The sequence below is a fragment of the Bacillus rossius genome, chromosome 5, assembly GCF_032445375.1.
Source record: "Bacillus rossius redtenbacheri isolate Brsri chromosome 5, Brsri_v3, whole genome shotgun sequence".
In the NCBI taxonomy this organism is placed as follows: domain Eukaryota; kingdom Metazoa; phylum Arthropoda; class Insecta; order Phasmatodea; family Bacillidae; genus Bacillus; species Bacillus rossius.
In genome coordinates this window covers 21760781-21781052 of record NC_086333.1, presented here as the reverse complement: position 1 = coordinate 21781052, position 20272 = coordinate 21760781, and the positions used below count along the sequence as shown (strand labels likewise).

General features: G+C 39.9%; 1 protein-coding gene across 1 annotated transcript in view; it reads left to right on the top strand.

Annotated features, from left to right (window-relative positions):
* LOC134531630 (WD repeat-containing protein 81) overlaps positions 1 to 20272 on the top strand; it is a 203950-nt gene that overhangs the window by 42369 nt on the left and 141309 nt on the right. Inside the window, exons 9-11 of the mRNA XM_063367388.1 lie at positions 844 to 989; positions 4650 to 4925; positions 13536 to 14305. Coding sequence (XP_063223458.1) covers positions 844 to 989; positions 4650 to 4925; positions 13536 to 14305 — 1192 coding nt within the window. The remainder of the gene's footprint in view (positions 1 to 843; positions 990 to 4649; positions 4926 to 13535; positions 14306 to 20272) is intronic.

Here is a 20272-nt window from a genome sequence, read left to right as displayed (position 1 = left end):
GCACGGACAGGGACGGAGGCGTGCAGATGGGGGACGGGGGTGCCTGGTTGTGGGACGGGGAGGGTGACGGAGGGAGGGGGGACGGAGCACGGACAAGGACGTGGGAACAGAGACGGGGGCGCACGGACAGGGATGGAGGCTGACGGACCATACAGAATGACCAACTATATGTTTACAATATTTCCTCATAAAGTTATAGTTGCATGTGGATAAGCATGGTTATGCTACTGCCATGCCTAAGACCAAGTGGCCTCATGTAATAGTTGAAGTTCCAAATCTATTGTTCAATCTTCATCACTGAAAATATGCACTTTCATTACATGCAGTATAGTCTTTTATGCTGGAAACTGTGGTTTTTTTTTTAAGTTTATTGTTAAAAGTACTACGTAACTTTAACATAAATTAGCTATATATGCATGATAGTATGGGGTACAACTAATTTTCTAAGCCTACGTTATCTATAGATGATAGTACAAAGGTTTAGGAAGTGATGTTAATTTTATTTCAGATGTCAAGAAATAATTAAAGAATTGATTACAGTTTTTAAAAAGTTGTGCTTTATTGTATGATTTAACTGGCATTCCAGTGTAAGTCAAAATTCTTTCTTACAATTGTGTGGTTTACGGTTAGTGAACTTAAATTTCTTTAGTATTTTATTCAGTCACAATTCACCTTAAATTATTTTCCATAGCCAAGAGGAATATTATGAGAAATTTATTTTGTGCCATTCAAGTTAACTGACTTGTTACTCCTGGAAATTGTGTACATGCAGATTGCCATGATTATCACTGGCACGTAACACATGACGGCCTCTGTTGTGGACGAGTGTTCAATTGGCTGCAGGTGTTGGAGAGCGGATGAGCGAGGAGGAAGGACACAGTTCAGGGTTTGAGGAGGACGAAGTAGCGGGAGCATTTTCTCAGAACCACTCTTGCTCATCTCCACTCACGCTCTCGCGTTTTCTTAGTCGCTCCAGAGGTTCTCTGCAGGTGAGTCCAGAGACCTCTCAGCACATACTTGCTTGCTGACATTTGTGTGTGTGTGTGTAAAAAAATATATATATTTATCTTATTGACTGTTGTAGGCCAACACAGCATTTATCATTAGAAAATCACAAAGAATATGTTATTTTACTTTGTTAATTTTTTAAACTATAATTTTAGTTGGCTACTGGTTAGCAGCCAACTTCTAATAAGTAAATTAGCTTCAGCAACATGGATGCATGTCTGTTTGAATAGTTTCAACAGAAAAGGTGTGAGTGTGTGCCAATTATTGGGGTTATTGATTCTATCACATCAGACTCAAATTTTCCTGAAAAATAGGACTAGCGCAAGAATTTTCCGCATCAATAGGTTAGTTGACAATATTTGAAACCAGTCACGGAATTGGTGGACTAACTTTGGAAGGTGAAAACTAAGTGGTGATACCAATGATGGAAATGTGTTTAAAGGAGAACTCCAGCGCATACCTAAGTAATTGTTATGCACAACTCTGTGTCAAATCAAGTCTACAATGCAGATGAGGGTGGCTCGTACTGAAAATGCTTACCAAGCCAAACTCTTGCTGCTTAACAGAAAAGTCACAAATTCAGAAAGGAGTGAATCACAATTATGCATTGTGCTAATGCTAGTTGTCAGCACAAACTGAAACTACTGTGTGTGAGAAAAGTGAAGCTGCCACAATTATTTCCTAGTTCATACCATAATAGATTTGATTGAATGACACAAAAGATTTTTAAATAGTGGTTTCATTTCAAAATTTAACCACAAGATTTCTTTTTATTGTAATCAGAAGTTTTGTTCATAAAAGCAGTGCTTTTTGTGGACAGTGCACTATCTTATCCACATGAAAGTGACTGAAATTGGCAGAAAGAAACATTTTTTTGTATCTTTTTTGCCTCCAAACTTAACATAGCTTATTCAGTCAATGGATCAAGGTGTAATCGTAACACGGAAAGACATTATCGACAAGAACTTTTAAGCCTACTGCTTGAAGAAGATAAGGCAATGGTGAAATTTTGGAAATATATGAATCTATGAATTTAAAGAAGCCATTTATCTCGTTTTATGGGATCTCTTTCATAGCGGAAGATTTGCTGTGATGAAAGAATTAAGCGGTTTTCCACGGCTTTGACAATGAAGCAGAGGAGATGGAAAAACTTCCTGAGTCATTTCTTGCAAGCATGAAAAATACCAATGAGTTTTCTAATAAAATTTGATGAAGAGAGTGTAAATTTAAACACTTCTAACAAGGCAGCAGATGACAGATGCAGTGGTGACGAGGATGATGGCAAAGAATCAACACCAGCTAAATGCATGACTCAACAAACTGCACTGGAGTCAACAGAACTACTGCACTTACTAGAACAACAAGAGGATAGTGAATTCTCAGACAGCCTCACTTTAGAAGAATAAGGTTGATTACTAAACAAAAAAATAAATGACTCATTACAGAAAAAAAGTAACAGACTTTTAAGAAAATACATATAGTGTAATGTATTTTCTTTAAGAAATTTTAGTGTTCTGTGATTTACTTAAAGGGTTTCCTTTAGTTCCAGTGGTATGTATTTTAAAATGTAAACTGTGCTTCTGCATTTTAAAATGAATTTGCTTAGTATAAAAAGTAAACAAGACCTTGTTCAGACAAAATACTGTTTTGCTTACATTTGTTTTAATAATAGATGACTTTCATATCCGAGACAATACAAAAATTATACACAACAATGAACCACCCAGCTCAGCAGGTGGCATAGCCAGCGGTCGCCTGTAGCTCTGCAGTGCCTCTGATCTGGCAACACTGCAGTAACAAAAGCCAGGTCTGCAGCTCTCTTTTACACATCCAGAAAAGTAGGTGAAGAAGGGAAGCAGTGGGCAAGATTAACATCTGCTGCTGGCGACAGGACAGTGACGCATGTCATGGCTTTGGGGAGGGAGAGTTGAGTGCACACAGGGACTTATTGAAAATGGTTCACACACCTCGTACCATCTCTGTTCTATGTTTCCATGTTCTTCTGCAAAGCATGTGTGTCACAGATTACGCTACATATGCAGCTAAAGATCTTAACTTGCCGTTCCTTTGTCAAACTCATGTCACGATAACTCACAGCACGAATCTGTGTGACGGCTGTGTTTACCCGAATGTACATAGGCTACTTCATATCACAACCCTTTCCCATCATCTTTGACGAGATATGAACCCGATAAATTACAACACTCGAAGTCAAACCTTAATTTATGTGGTGTGTGCGTGTGCTGTTACGTGAAGCAACCCTTCTATTGATAGCTGTTGCTGGCTGACAGCTGTTTGTAAGCATGACTTCCCTAACCGCTATTGTCGATTATCTGAGACACTCATCACCTGCATTGTGGCGGTTCATTGAAGTTTATCTGTATTTTTTTAAATGTAATGTTTTTCAGAAATACAATAAAAAAGCGAATTATATTGTGCAAGGTCATGATTACCTTGTCAAATGGTGTTTATTTAATTTGTAAATGTTTTGAATTGTTTGATAGGATATATGAGCATTTTATTTCAAGAAAGCTTTTTAGGGATACTAGTTTACATGTTTGAATGTAGTGACTAATTTATATTGTGCACAAAATTAGTAGTATGTGTAAGAAAAATTATTGTAATCATTAGGAAGACAGCTTTTTCTGAAATGTTTTAGGAATTTTGTAAGTATTCCATACTGTGTGTGCTTTGTATGACTAATAATATTTGAGAGTTGCAGGATTTGGTCACTTTTATCAGTGGCTTACCAATAATTTTATTTTGATATATGTGTTGGGATAATTTCATGCAGTTTTTCAAAGTTTTTTCAGACATTGTGTGTAATTAGAATATTTTGACCATGGGTGGCAGTGGAGGTCTTAAGTGTAGCCTTTTATATTAATTGGTGGCTGTGCTGATAGGGCAACAGTCTCTCAGCCATTTGTACCTTCAGTTTGCAAGTGACCGCTGGACTATATAGTAGAAATATCATACATTTCATAAAACATGGATTTGTATCAATGAGATGCCATAAGATGTATGTATCTATTTTATGTTATTGTGGAGAGAGTGAAAATTTTCGGTGAAGTGGAATAGATCTATAAAATATGGCTGTAATCTCTGTAACAGGACTTCACTCTAAATTAATAAGTAATAATAACCACTTTAATATTTATGAACTGCTTGACCTGTGGCTCGTAGTGCTTCATCATTTCTTCACGTGTTCATGAATTGTGCAGTTCAGACCATAGCTAACCGGGAGGTCTGGATGTAATGACTTTCCATTTTTGTGTTAAATTTAAATTAGTGATTATTATTTATAAACATTACCAAATATGTATTGAACATGCTATCCATAGTAAAATAAAAAATGAAAATGAAAGACTATGTGCAATGAACGCAAAATTTATAAGTACATTTTCATCTGAGAATCACACCTTTGCTACAGTCTCAATAAATTAAACATAAACATAGCTTAGCATTTGCTCATCCCAGTAGACTGCATGTTAAAACAAGTATTTCCACACTGTATTTCCAGAACAGTAAACTGGCTCACTCCAACCCAGAAGCAACTATAGTGTAAACTTGTCGACTGTGCCTGGGAGACTGCCGCAAGCAGGTGTGGGTGAGCGTCAGTGCAGTCGCAGCACGTGTCTCAGGCGCTGGCCCAGCCAGGGCAGGCGGGCGACGAGACCGGCCCGCGGCCGCCCGAGCCCCCGAGGCAGTCGGCCAGCGGAGCGAGCTCGCAGACCATCTTCCTGCCGAGGGACTTCAACCCCACGGCGGCCATCCAGCAGGTGGAGCTGCAGCACAGCTTCCTCATGAGGACCTTCCACCAGGGCCCGGAGGTGGACTGGATCGCGGGAGGGGCGAGGGGCGGAGCCGCCGTGGGCCTCATGCAAGTGGTCGCCTGCCGGAGGATAAGGGAGATGCAGGTAACTGTCACTCTGTCTCCCTCTTTTTTTTTTTTGCTCTCAACATGCGTACCAGTTTTGTTCTGCACTGTCAATTATTTTTATGAGTTTAGGGATGTTTCATTTTGAAACAAAGTTGAAGCAAATATTGACAAAATAATTTCTAAGTCAATTCCAATTCAGAATTAATTTTTTTTTATTGGTACTCTAAACAGACATGATTAAAAATAAGAAACAAAAAGGTCATAATCTTAAGCAGTTGTAGTGTAAGCATCTACCTTTCATCCGTGAGAATTTTCATCTAAGAATGTTTTTTCAAGCATCATATTTTTAAAACATTTCCGTGGTAGGATAGCCGGTCACCCTGCTGCTTGGGGGTTATTCCACACCCCGCAGACCTCCCATGAACAGGCCTTGCTAAATTATATTCGTATAGCATTCTTTGGTGCCCTCGTCTCCTCTACAAATTCTGGCTTCACCTATGATTGAGCTATGTAAGATTTAAAATGACATTGATAAGTTTTAAACAACAAAAACCTTGCACCACCATTTTATATTATTTCAACACACTTAACCTATACTAAACACAGTACTTGCATTTTTTATTCATATTATATTTTCATCTTCGAAGTACACATACAGTGGAACTTATTAAATACAAGTATGGGATACTATGAATCCCTCAAAGTTAACAGTTTTGTAATGCACTGTTATTTTTACTACATCAATCATACTGTTACATAATCGTTGATTGTGAAGAACTGGATTTGTATAGGGATAGCCCAGTTATTTATTTATTTTTTGCAAAGTTTTATTGACCGCTAATATTTACAACACTAATACATAATCTTACTTAAAATGCTGCCTACTAATCAATTATTCGCACTCAGTATCTCAAGTCCTTACACACCGCACCCCTCGCTGGGCCGCACCCCTCGCGCAACTCTCGCCGCAGCACTCCTCGTGGACCTCCGTCGCCGAACTCTCGTCGCACTCCATGACTGCCGTCGCACCACTCCTCTTTGAAACTCGCTGAGCAACTCTCGCGGAGGCCGGCATCCAGGCTTATATAGACCCTGGCGCCCCTTCTAGAAGTGACGAGCGCGGCTGGGGCCAGTCGCGTCATCTTGTGCCGACCTGACGTCCGAAGCGTCAAGAAGGGCATTGCTAGCTCACGCGACGACCTGGGATGACGAGTCACATGTCATCCTGTGCTGACCCGACGCCCGAAGCGTAGAGATGGGCGCCGGCAGCTCGCGCGATGGCCCGCGTAATTCCCACAGACTGTCCGGCGCTGGGGGCTGGCGAGGAGGGGAGGGGTAGCGACGACGTAGGCTCGCGTGGCATGTAGTACGTCAGCGGGTGGCGCATGACGTCAGCGACCGTGTGGGGCCGCCAGCCAGCACCGAACCCGGCGCGCGTCGTGGCTCTGCTTGCGCTTGTAACAATACTAAATTTGTCTAGTAATTACGAGTGCCTCCTTGTTGACCCTATCGTAAGTACGAGTGATTTAATGGCATCTTTAAACAAGAGGAAAAAAACAGTGAAATAAAGCAAACATTCATGCAGTAAACACAAAGACTGCTAAGCAAGAGAGCGTGTTGTTACATCACAAGACTGGATCACTAGCAAGTAGCAGCCTGGTGAGAGGTTGGGAAGGAAGTGACAGAGATCATGCCCTGTCTCTTTTGTTTGGCTGTGTTCACTAAAAGCCCCAAAAGGGTGGAGGAGGGGGGTGAGAGGCAGGAAGGGGGGGGGGGGGGGGGTTAATCCTGATGACAAACTTGCACTGTCTCTCTTGCGTAGCTCTGTCACTTGAGAGTTACGGTGGTAGTGGCCCTTCCCCTGCTTTTCAACATTAAAAATATTTATTAGTTGTTTTAGCAATAAGGTTAATATAAAAAATATATAATAATTAAATTAAATTTAATTTGTGTGTAGCATTAATTATTTTTCATTTATTTGGCATTAAACCACATGCTGTGTTGTATATCTTGTGTTTGAACACAACTGGTGGAAACGCCCATGCACATTAAACTTGATGGTGCTAAATTTTGCATTTTTAAGGTACACGCACATTTTGTTGCATACCAAAATTTATCACTTAATGCACCACAAAATTTTTTTGAAGGTCAGATTAGTGATGGCCCGATATCCAAAAACCCGATACCGATTCCGATATTTCCAAATTTACAGATCTGATACCCAATACCCGATACTCCTGATAATAGGCCTATCTCATTTCTAACACTGATTCTATAAAATTGTGGTTCTGGAGTATTGTTAGAGACAATAATGAAAGGTATTACCTACAGTATGCAAAAAACATATTGTAACTACAAGGAAACAAATTTCAGATTTTTGTGGAGAAATGTTAGCATTTGAATTAGGGCTGGGCCGATACCACTTTTCACCGATTCCACCGATAGCGATTCTTATGGGCCGATACTGCCGATACTCGATGCCGATACTAACCAAAGAAATGTTTGTGTTATGAAAGGATATTTTACATATAAAGTATTTTCTAATTTCATATTAAGTATTTGGAATTTCCTATCTCCGCAGGCTGTAATGAAAAGAGGACGTAAAAGAGCATATAATGAAAGTTATTTCAGATTTTTAAAAAAAAATTTTTACGATAATCCGTACACTACATATTTACCAAAAATTGAAATCATGCACAACCTTTTGTTACAGTTGAATTAGACATGCCAAATGCACTGACATGCATTGGAACAGTACCAGTTCATGAGAAATAATTGGCAGGATTTGCATTTTGTGTGTACTTTTTCCCCTAATAGCTGGACATATTCAAACCCAATTATAAAATAATGTTCAACTGTTGAACATACAGTACCTACAGTTTTTTTTCATATAGTCAAGAATGTTTGTTTGAACTTTCCTTTGAGAAATTTCTTTCATAACTTTGCATTGCTGATACCCACACGCTTTTGGGTACTCATAACTTCTACGGTTAGGCCTACCTACATATGCTGCCGAAATACACTAAATATAAAAATATAAACTAGTTATCCACATCGTCACGTTGCCATTAAACAAGCTTCACGAAACGTCACAAAATGTTCACTAGCGTCGGAAACTGTGTGCCACTAGATCTGTTAAATAAATGTTGTATACGTATTACATTTGTGTACAATTGCGAAAGATGTTTATTTGAAATGATGTTTACAAACAAATTATGGGTTAGGTCATCGAAACAGAAAACAAACGGTAACATAAACGCATTAGTAGTCGTTGGCCATTGTATAATCCACGTTTTATGTACCTAGCCAGATATGGCCGCCATCGGCCAATATCCATTGCTACAAATTCAAACGCGAAAATACGCATTTTGTAGGATAAATATTATCGAATCATTTTTTTCTTAGTTGAAAAAGTTAAGTTTTTTTATTTATAACTCTTGATTATTCCGCATAAATGTTATGTTGCTACACCAATCACACAAAAAACAGACATTTTTTTATACTAATGAAATTTCTATCCGCACGGTTACCAGCACTGCACCTGCCATTTTACTCAACGAAATAAAGAAAACGTCTGTAAACAAAGCTATAGAATTGTGAATGAAATGAGGAAATGTTTAATATTTTGTATAATAATATCTGCAAAAATATACGTATTAACGAGAAATTACAGTCCAGGGCTTTGAAAAACGTACATTATATATTTATTATGCCTATTAATTTGCATGGCGTTTCAAGACCGGTGGCTTTATACGTTATACTGGATTGTACGTTAACAAGAGGGACGTACTAGAGATAATTTGCTGTAACACAGTTTAAGAACTTGGACTGAGGTATCGGCGCGAAGTATCGGCAATTATTTTACAGATGCTGCCGATGCCGATACTCTGAATATCGGCCGATACTTAACCCTTAACTGCTGTCGTGGGGTCCCTGGGGGCAGGGTAGATGTTTGTGTCCTGTTATCTTATCTCTGTTTCCGCTGAGGCAGCTGTCCTTCTTGGTACCTTCCCACCAGTTGCTCTCGAATGCTCACCCGACGAGGCTAGTCCAACACTGGTGTTCTCCTTTGTGCTCTGTGTGCCACTGGCCCCGTGGGACCCCACAACACAATTAAGGTGACTTTTTTCCATACTGATATAATATTTTCATGGATGTTTTTGCTCTAAATTACGATGTCTGAACGGTCTAAAGTTTCAAAAATACGAGCAGATAACCCTAATTTTTCGAGTGTAGTGACAGGGTGGTTGAATGAGATAGACAGTGATATTTCAAGTGTTGTAGACTCTCGCGAGGAAAGCGATTATGTTATAGAAAGTGAACATGACACTGATTCTCAGGAAAGTTGTGATGGATATGTCGAGGAATGTGAAAATAAACAGGTTAAGGCTTTTTATGGTAAGAATAAATTTAAATGGTCGGCAGAAGAGCCAAAGAGAAATGTTAGAGTACTTGCTCATAACATTGTGAAACTTCCAGGATTGCGAGGTCCTCAGCAGAAAGAAAGTGAAGTTGACCCGATCACCGCATGGAGTTATATTTTTACTGATGATATGATCACTGACATAGTCAAATGGACCAACGTAAAAATTCGGGGAGCACGAGAAAAATACAAAAATGAAGACAGGACGGAACTGAGAGATTGTGACACTACTGAAATGAGAGCACTTCTTGGACTATTGATATACACAGCTGTGTTCAAGTCTAATCATGAAAATGTGAGTACCATTTTTGCAATTGATGGAACCGGCAGAGAAATATTTAGAATGGCAATGTCAGCTCAAAGATTCCATGTTCTTTTGGTGTGCCTAAGATTTGATGATATCGTAGAAAGGGGAGAAAAAAAGAAATATGATCCAGCATGTGCTGTATCTGCATTGTTGGAGCAATTCAACCGCAACTCGCAAGCAGCTTTTTGTATTGGTGCATATGCTACAATCGATGAGATGCTAGTTTCATTCAGGGGTCGATGTCTTTTTAAAATGTATATGCCCAGCAAGCCAGCGAAATATGGCCTAAAGGTTCAGTGCCTAACAGATGCAAGAAACCATTATGTTTACAACACTTATTTATACTGTGGGAAAGGCAGTGATGGAAGAGGCCTTTCTGCCGAGGAAAGAAAACTTTCCATTCCAACTCAAGCGGCCCTCCGTCTCTGCCAGCCTATTCTTCAAACTAACAGAAATGTCACAGGAGACAATTGGTATTCATCAATTGAACTAGTAGAGACATTCCTAGAAAATGGGTTGACTTTTGTTGGCACTCTGAAGAAAAACAAACCTCAAATACCAAAACAGTTCTTGCCATCAAGAGAGCGGGAAGTCGGATCGACCGTATATGGGTTCACAAATAAAATGACACTACTTTCACATGTACCAAAGAAAGGGAAAGCAGTGCTACTAATATCATCTATGCATCACAGCAAAGAAAATGACACATCATCCAACAAGCCTGAAATTATCAGTTTCTACAACACTAAAGGTGGAGTTGACACAGTAGATCAGATGTGCGCAAACTACTCCAGCAGTCGGCGAACAAGGAGATGGACAGTGGTTGTTTTCTTTAGAATACTTGATATGAGTGCTGTCAATGGATTTATTCTTCACCAATCCTACAAGAAGAGAAAGGTAACGGAAAGAGCGGACTTCATGAAAGAATTAGCAAAACAGCTAATTGAGCCCTACCTGAAACTTCGAGTTGTGAATACTCGGCTACCTCGTTCACTGAGGCAAGCAATAGGGCGTACTCTTGGAACTGCACTACCAGAACAGAGCCAAAGGGAAGAGTGACTGTCACGAGAAAGTCGGAAAAGATGTCAGTCCTGCCCTGCTTCTAAGAGAAAGAAGACAACATATATTTGTGCTTCGTGTACAAGTCCAGTTTGTCTTCAGTGCACCAAGAAGGTCTGCCCAAGCTGTGCAGAAGATTCTGGTGATGAACAGGCTGAAAAATTATATTTCTTTGCTTCTAGCATTGTTCAAGAACTGAGTATCTTCCTTCTTTCTTTACCAAAATGTGTTTTGAAAGATGATACTGTGTTTATTGGCATCACATATTTCCAGCCTTTTCAAGAAATTTATTTGTGAATCAAAAACACTTCTGCCACATAAAGACTGCCTATTTTGTTATTACTCAAGAATGTTTATTTGAAGAGACATAAAGGTGTACGTACATTTCAATTATGAACAGAGCACATAGCAATTCAGTTATTGTAATATTTTGATTTACTGTGACTGTAGCTTTATTTATTTACTGTTTATTCTTGTTCATAAACTTTTATTATAACATATTTCGGTCATTAAAAAATAAATTTGCATGCAATAAATAATTTAAGGCTTGACTGGAAATTGTGATATCTAATGTTTTTTTGGCTGAAAAAAACATTAATCATATATAGTTGAAATTTATTAGTTTTACAAATTTTACTCAAATATAGCTTTTCAGTACTTTCTCATACTACAAATAGTGAGTCTATCGAGTTAGCCCAACTAATTATTATATTAGCACATCTAAATAGTTAGCTTAACAATTCATTAACTTTTTGTATGATGGTCTGTAAAAATATGTTTTGCTATTACTATTTATTATTACCCAAACTTATTTTTTGTAACCCTAAGAATGTGGAGAATGTTTGAGAGATGCAACTGCAATTTTTTAAAATAAAGTATTATTATTTAAGATTTTTTTTTAAATCGGGCCCCCAGGGACCCAACAACATTGTTTGTGTTACAAAGCTGCACATCACTAGTTAAGGGTTAAGAATCGGAATCGGCCCAGCCCTAATTTGAATGTGTTCAGGTGAAAGGCGATTCCGAATTTTGGTACAAATTCCACCTGCAGAGCTAAACAATCTTTCAGAATGAATTGAGGCAGGTGGAAAGCCAAGATATATTCTTGCTAACAATTTCAGTCTCGGAAAGATAGAATTTGCCTTCCAGTACGCCAGTGGGCGGTCATTCAATTGGGGTATGTTTGGTTCTGATAGATACTGTGCAACTTCATTTGATAAACTATTTTCAGTTTTTGAGGCTGTCTGTGAATCTTCAATCAACTGTGAACAAATAACTTGAAGAGCTGATAAAGAAATTTCTCTGTGTGCTATTTAACTGGTAACTTGGGATCTGGGCAATTCTCAGGTCGGACACGTTCAGCCAGCCAGTCTACAGCCCTTTCTGCTGAGTGAAGATCTTGAAACACCCTGGAAAAATATTAAATTTTTTTTATTTCAAGACTTTCTATCTCTATACAAAAATCAACTTGATTTTAAAGTGTTTGTATAACTACCAACTATGTACGTGGAAATATTGATTTTTAGTAGATACTCATTTGTGCAAAAATAAAATTTTGTATATTAAACATTAAAGTCACTAAAAAATTACTGTAATTTGATTTTGAATTGAAACAGTGAACATCTTTTCATTAGGGCCTAAATGGTCAAGGCACTAACATACTGGCCGAGTATTATTGTATTTTGAACATTTGAACATCCTTACACCTACCTGTTTTTGTATCATGGATCCAAAATTGTCACAGCTGCATACACTTCGATGTTATATTCTACACCATCAAATCTACTGTGCAACGAATGCAGCATTCCAGTAATAGCAGATTTCAAACCAAACACTTTCTTTATCTTGAATTTTTGGAGACCCCTGTCAAGGCTGTTAACTAGAGGTATAACATCAGATATCATACAGTTTAATGAACTGAGAGACAAAGTCGCTTCCTTGAATAGTTTTAATAGCTCGATGACCTCTTCGGCCAGGGTCCAGTCTGCTGGAGAAAAGTGAATGTTAAGTCCGGGAATTTTACGAGTAATGTTTTGTAAAGCTTCTTGTGACATATGCATAGATTTTGATCCCTTCTCTGATACCCACCCTCTACTAGGGAACACCCCTCTTTAGGACGGGGGTGATCAGAGGTAGAGATGTTTGTCGGTGTTTTGGTAGCTACCTCGTCACAAGGCAGCCAAGTCAGGGGAGATGCAACAGTGTCATGTAAGGCATAGATGCAGACAACATTTCATCTGCTTCGGGTCTCATTCAGTGGTCTTAATGAGGCATTGGTTCCCTGCCAGAGCATTCACAAAATTGACAGTCCGTCAATGTCGAATGAAGATGATATCCGGTGCACGGCCTTAGATTTTGCCCAAAGAACACAGTAGTGGAATCTGTCCTCCTTGACACGCAAACAGCTACCTATTAGTGCCAAATGAGTTAATGGAAAATTATACGGGATATGGAACTGCCTGTGATGATTTTGTAGTTTTATTCTGGTCGCAGCATTCGCTTGATGCTGCAGAAAGGCATCTATCTGAAAAGAAATGAAGGAGATTAGTCCATAAACAGATGGTCGAGAGCTATTAACCTTTAAAGATAGTGGAACCATAAACAGGCACCAAGTAGTAGACACAAAAAATCTCTAAATAGATGTTAGCCGAAGAGGCAAAATGCACATTGGCTGTAAGTAGGGTTTACCAATGTGAAGTGAGTGCAATACAGATTGGCAACTCATATTGAGTAGATGAGGAAAGAAAGAGAACGGGTAATAACATTAACCTGAAATGTGGTCATCTTACATGAAATATACAAGATCGATAAGAAATAGGACCGAGATACTTACAGTAGTGAGGATGTGTGTGTCGCAGGTGCTGGGATGTCTGATAGTAGAGTTGTTCCTGTCGTCCAAGTTGCGGGCTCTGGACAGCCACAACTCGGGGTGCTTCGACCAGCGTCTGGAAGCATGCCGCTCCGTACTGCGTTGGTCAGGGGATGGTCTGCCACCCTGTGCAAGGCACGTCGTCTCGCTGCTTCTCCGCACGGGCGAGGGTCGGCCCCCGGGGCCCTTCCGTTACCCGCCGGTCACACGGCAGGGCCTCCCCCCGCCCTCTGCCCACCAGCTGTTGCAGCCGGTGCTGTTCGCGGCCGTGCTCCCGTTCCCTCGCTGCTTCCCGCGCCTGCTCCGGCTGCCGGAGGCTCTCCGGGACGAGCCGGCCGAGTGCCGGGTGAAGAGCGCGGCCAGGGAGCTGGCCGTCCTGCTGCCCCAGCTGTCCGGGGAGGGCCTGGGCCTCCTCCTGCCCTACGTGGTGCAACTGCTGGAGGACCCCGCCACGTGCGTGCCGGCCGCGTGGTGTCTGTTCGACCCCGTGGCCGCCGCGCTGGGGCCCGGCGGGACGGCCCAGCATCTGCTGCCCTCCGTGCTCGCCCTGTACGACTACCGAGATGACGCTGGCGCCGTGAAGCTGTACCACCACAGCTTCCTCCTGCAGCTGGTGGTGCGGCTCGGCCTGCGGGTGTTCCTCGGGAGCTTCGTCACCCCCCTGGTGGAGGCGGTGGGCGGCTACAGAGACCTGGGCCACGCCGAGGGCTCGTCGCAGCACCAGCGGACCGACATGCGTGCCAGAGCTGCGCATTTGAAGTAGGTGTTAGCACTAACCCTTATTTTACAGTTACGGACAATCCCATAGGGCCTGATTTTAACATTCCACTCTAGGAATGTTCAAATCACATTTGTTTTAATGTCTGGTAGAGATTAGGTTCATTCACCTTTGAGTATTTTTTTTAAACTATATTTTGATTGAATACACATTCCAAAATGGGCAAGAAACATTTACCAAAATTCAAAGAATCAAGTTAGACACATATAAACGTAACTTTACTCACACCATTGAGTTATAAATACAGCAAAACCCCTTATTTGCACTTTTCATGGGGACAAAGTAAAAAAGTGTAAAAAGCGGGAAAGTGTAAATAAGGGGAAAAGTATAAAAAGGAGTACAGCTTACCTTATTTAGTATTTTTTTCCTTTTGTTTAATAGCACATACTATAATGCAGGTACGAACACACTAACAACAAATTTTACTCTAGTATTTAATCAATTAATTTACCACATTTAACAAAAATAAAAATAGAATGAAATCCAAAAAGTTTTTCTGATTACTTCCTAACAAAAAAAATCTGAAATTTTCCTCAGCTTGCTTTTTTGGCTGTTCAAGGAGATTATTTGCCTCTCCAAATTATAAAAGTTATCAAATGAACTAGCACTGCCTTCAGAACTTGATATATAACTGCGCAATGTTTGAAGAGCTGCGATTACATCTCTTGTAGTAGGAACTGGTTCGTCTTGTCACTCTTCTTCTTCATCATCATCATTCATCATCATCTTCTTGTGAGTTGGTGATGCCACTATTGATAATGTCCTCCACACACTGGACTTGTGAGGTAACTACCTGCTGGTCAATTGCCACATAGTCCTTTAAAGACTCCTTTTGAGACAGTTGGCAATACTCAGGCACATCCTCTATGATGGTGACACCATCATCTTCACTGGCACTACAACCTGCCTCTGGAAAAAAAAAGCCTGCCTTCGCAAAACAATTTTGGATCGTTGTAACTGTGACCTCTTTCCATGCTCTAGCTGTTAAGTGTAAGGCTGTCAATACATCAATCTTCATTGTCGAGGGATCCTTACCGCTGTCAAGCATGGTCACCACTCTTGTGACCAGGTATTTTCGGTACAGGAACTTGAACGACTGTATAATACCTAGGTCCAGTGGCTGTAGTTCACTGGTGCAGTTCGCAGGGAAAAAAACAACTTCTGTATTACGAAGCTGTATGTTGCCCATGTGTGCAGGGCACTGGTCAATAAACAAAACAATTTTCCTGTTTTGTACACCCATTTTGGCATCAAGTGCATGAAGTTGGCTCTGGAACAGTGAACTCGTCATCCATGACTTTGGCTCTGGAACAGTGCACTCGTCATCCATGACTTTTTGTTCGCTGTGTACTTGGTAGGAAGGGTGCGTACGTTTTTGAAACACCTTGGTTTCATAACCTTGCCAATAACATAGAGAGGCAACTTTTCACTTCCATCAGCATTTGCACACAAAAGTACAGTGATTTGTTGCTTACTTAACTTTCCTCCATTGCACTTCTCACCTTTAAAAGTGAAGGTTTTGTCAGGCAGAACACTATAAATTATCAAACAATCCAGTTTCATCAGCATTAAATACATTTTTCGGAGAATAGCTGGCAATCTTCTTCTTAAGCTGAGTTTCCTTCCAGTGTTCCACTGTCTCTTCATTCACACTCTTACTCTCGCCGCATACAACTTTGTAAACAACATTATGGCTTTGTTTGAACCTGTCTAGCCATCCATTGGAAGCTGTGAAATCTTTAATGCCAAGCCGGGATGCAATAACACGAGCTTTTTCTCGCAAAATGGACCCGCTGATTGGCAGATTCGCAGAACGTGCACCCACAAACCACTCCACAAGAATATCTTCAACTTCTTTAAATTTTGATTCTTTACAGTATTTTCGTTTTTTTGCACTTGGCCCGCATTTTGCTGCATTTTCTGCAGTGCTATTACGATTCTTCAAAATCGTATTGAGTTTGCTGATGGAAATTGAAAGTTCTTTTGCCGAATCAACTCGTGTTATGTTTAATTTTTCCGCCACTGAAAACTTATGCCGTTTCCTTTTCTCCATTACGTAACCATAAACGACAGACTTCACTGATAAAAAAAAATTCAAAACAAAAGGAAACTTTTTAACACAATATTTACTACCACGTTATTCTCGCATTCTATTTACCGTTACGGGATGTTGATTTTCATTGAATATCATAATGTACGCAGAATGTAAACATGCAGTTGTGTATGTGATTAAAATATCGTCCAGAAACTCGACAGCGCTGGCAGTGCAAATAGGGCCAGCACAACTTCATCGCCATCTTGTAATGTGTTTGTTGTGGTTTTCGATATGAACACAATCTTTGACGCGTTTCACATGTTTATTCTCGGACAATTCTTTTACAGTTTCATCATCTATGGCGATTGCACCAAGTTGTTTATGGTTGTTACGTGACTAGGCTTCTGCGAATCTAGGATTTTTGTCTCGAATCGAATCACGAATCGAATCTTTAAAGATTCCCGAACCTCGAATCTTTTTCTTTGAATTTTAGTTGGCAGTAATAAATACTAATTTTGTACATAAAATGTAGAATACTAAAACAAATAATATAGTAGAAGCAGCTTCATTAATTTAAAGCACATTATATGAAGTAAAGTTTTATTTTTCAGTGACACTAATTTCAATATTCTGCTATCTTTCTATCACTGGAGTTGGAGTGAAACTGGAACAGGTGAGATTATTTTTTCTTATAATTATCATGAAGGAATGTCAGCTGCTCTACGTGGTCTGGATGCAGTAACTCCCTTCTTTCTGTCACAATATTGCCAGATGCAGAAAACATTCTTTCGCTTGCAACTTGTTTTGCTGGAATGGGCAAATATCTAGTGGCGACTTAGGAAATTTTTGGGTTCTGATGTTTGCTTTGCTTCCACCACTCATGATATGGGTTAATACTTCTTGCTACACGGGGTGATGTCAAGTAAGTAGTGATTTCTGCTTCTTCCTGCCGAAGTTATGGTGTTTCTTGCATAGGTATAATATCTAGCGCTGCCCACAATGATGAAGAGGAAATGAATGATTTTTCACATTCTTAAGGTGTGAATTCAGGTGGATGATAAAGATTGCATTTTTGTTTGAGGAGGAAGTGTTTATTCACCTTATCTTCGTGACTAAAGAGAGCATCCTTGAACCTTGGGTCAACAATTGTACAGATGACATTGACACTATCCTTTTTGTACAGAGGAAATCTTGATTTCAAACATTTCATCAAACATCTGGCAAAAGGAACCCCTCCTGGTTGAAAAGAGTTTTTTAAAACAAATGACACAAGTGTTGCATCTAGACAGTGTAGTGTTGGAATTATCATGCTTGCTGTGGGGTAAAAATTACCACAAGCATTTTCAGTGGCTTCAGAAAATAGTTTTAGCACACCAACCACACTTTCAACAAGCTTCCATTCAGTATTTGAAAAAACAATCAATGTCTGCACTGGAAGATGTCAGTTCAGCTACTACAGCTTCTTTAAGCAGAATCAGCCTCTCCAGCATTGCTAACTCTAAAGACCAACGTGTGTCAACATGATTGATTAACTTCAAGCATGGCAAGTCTTTGGCATTCAGTTCAGCTACAAGTCGGGCAGTGGCAACAGAACTCCTAGAACAGTGTGCAACAATACTACTGTAGGGACCATGAAAGTAGCGAGCTGCATCCCATAGTTCCGACAACAAACATTGCTCGGCACGGATCGGCAGAATGAAGCGGCGGCGGGGCGGCGCGCACGGAACTAGGCACGGCCCGGCTATATATTAGGCGTTATGAAAACATGCAGCGCAGTAATGAAAGCTTAACATTTAATTGTGTATCTGTAAAAACGTAATGGCATTTTGTTACACTGAACGTATATAAATAGACACTTATAATTCTAACATGACGTGACTGTAAAAAAAATTTGACTAAAGTTTCGAAACTCACCACAGTGATGGCAGTGTTGGTTAGATCCGCTGCTAATGTAAGCCAACAGTGGCAAAATTGCACCTCTTAGTTATGTGTAACGAGGCGATATGGAAACATTAAAATATTACCAGATCTCTATAAGTCATAGAATACGTAAATACCATTTCTTACAAAGGCTGAGCCAAACACGATGTGGCACTGTCAGTATCACTATTTTCATCACTGTTGTCCATTACACTGTTACTTGTTGAAAGGAATTCGTCACTGTCACTGTGGTCATGTATATTTATTAAGAACTGGTCCATTGCCATGTCTATGATGCAGTCCCTCTTCCAGTATTCGTCTTCTAATTTTTGAACATGATTGCAGTAGCCTACCCAGTCATCCTTTGTTAAAGAGTTAACAGCATCCAGTGTGTGCGTCTGATGTGCTTGCGCAGAGAACTCTCCCACGGTATTAAATTCCTGAATGCACCTCTTTATCTTTGCCCACGCTAATTCAATAGCGTTGAACTCACACATGTATGGTGGGAGTCGAATGACATGATGTTCTGCATTTTTTAAAAGTTGATCAACCCAAAATATTTTCTCCTTTGGTTTGTGTTTTTCTACTAGTTCCAATAACATACATACATTTCAGCATTTTTTCATCACACTCTACACTTCTGCGTTTTAGCCATGTAATCATTTCGTTTTTTGTACTGTATTTCGAAGGAGGCTGATCCTCTTGTTTGGAGTGATATGGCGCATTGTCCATTACTACAGCAGAAGATGGCGGAAAGTTTGGTAGAACACGTTCAGACAGCCATTTTTCAAAATTGCAGCATTCGTTTCCCAGTGATAATCTCCGACTGTCGTACCTGACTTGTATATCAATAATCCCCCTGGGAGAAATCAACATTTTGAACCAGTATGAACCAATATTAGCCTCTTGGTTGCATTTCCTTTAGTTACTCCCGTTACGTCATTTTTGCGTTGCCAGCATTTCTGGAATGTGAGATTAGTATCCACCCACGACTCATCAAGGTAAAACACTTCCTTACCTTCAGACCTACAATGTCTAATTTGAGTGAGGTACTTGGAGCGCCACGTTACTATGTCAGCTCGTTCGATTAACAAACGCCGTCTGTCTTCGCACCGTTTCCAGACGAAGCCCATACTTCGCAATAATCTCTTGAGCAACGAAGGGCTCCACTGCCAATCTATCTTTTCCTTTAATACGGGAATCAATTTGCGTACTGTGGGGACATCTTTTTTAACCGCATAGAATTCTTGGATTGTGTCTCTTATGACACGTTTATCAAAGCTGTCAATCTCAATCTTGCGTGTTTTTCGTGGCCTGCACATAAAATATTATGCTGTAGCAATCTTAATAATAAAAAAAAACATATGAACGTCTGATATATTTTGTAAAACTAACATAACCAATGATAAATACACTTTGTTTAATATCACTAATGCACATTACACATGTTTAAAAAGCATGGCTTACCTCTTTTTCCCTGTGGGTCGAGCATGGTTCTTTTCCTCGCCACCGTCATAGCGCCGACGCGTCGCCGGTATGACGGCGGAGTTATGACGGCCACGTGAAAATGTGAGCACGGATCCCATCGTCATATCTCTCCCGTCATCGCTAAGGCGCCTTACCTACGACGGCTTGGCAATCGAAAATATGCAGAGGTTGGCAGTGAATTTACAGAAAGGATGTGTTTTATTTGGCAGTTGGTGTATCTGCTAGCAATTTACAGCCAATAGAAAATTACCTACACGAAAACAAGATTGTGGACATTCGTAAAACTTAGGCATCATGTGTCTATTGAATTATATATTTTCCACAACTATATTCAATATTTATATCATTTTTTATTGTAAGCCTGTTGGTTTTCCGTAAATATAAGTTTTACATTCTATTTTTTGCTCAGTGAAACACACGTCACGTCTCAGTCTCAAAATATAATAAAATCATTTTACATAGCAAAGTCGTTTATGATTATTAAATAGTATATAAGAAGGTTAAG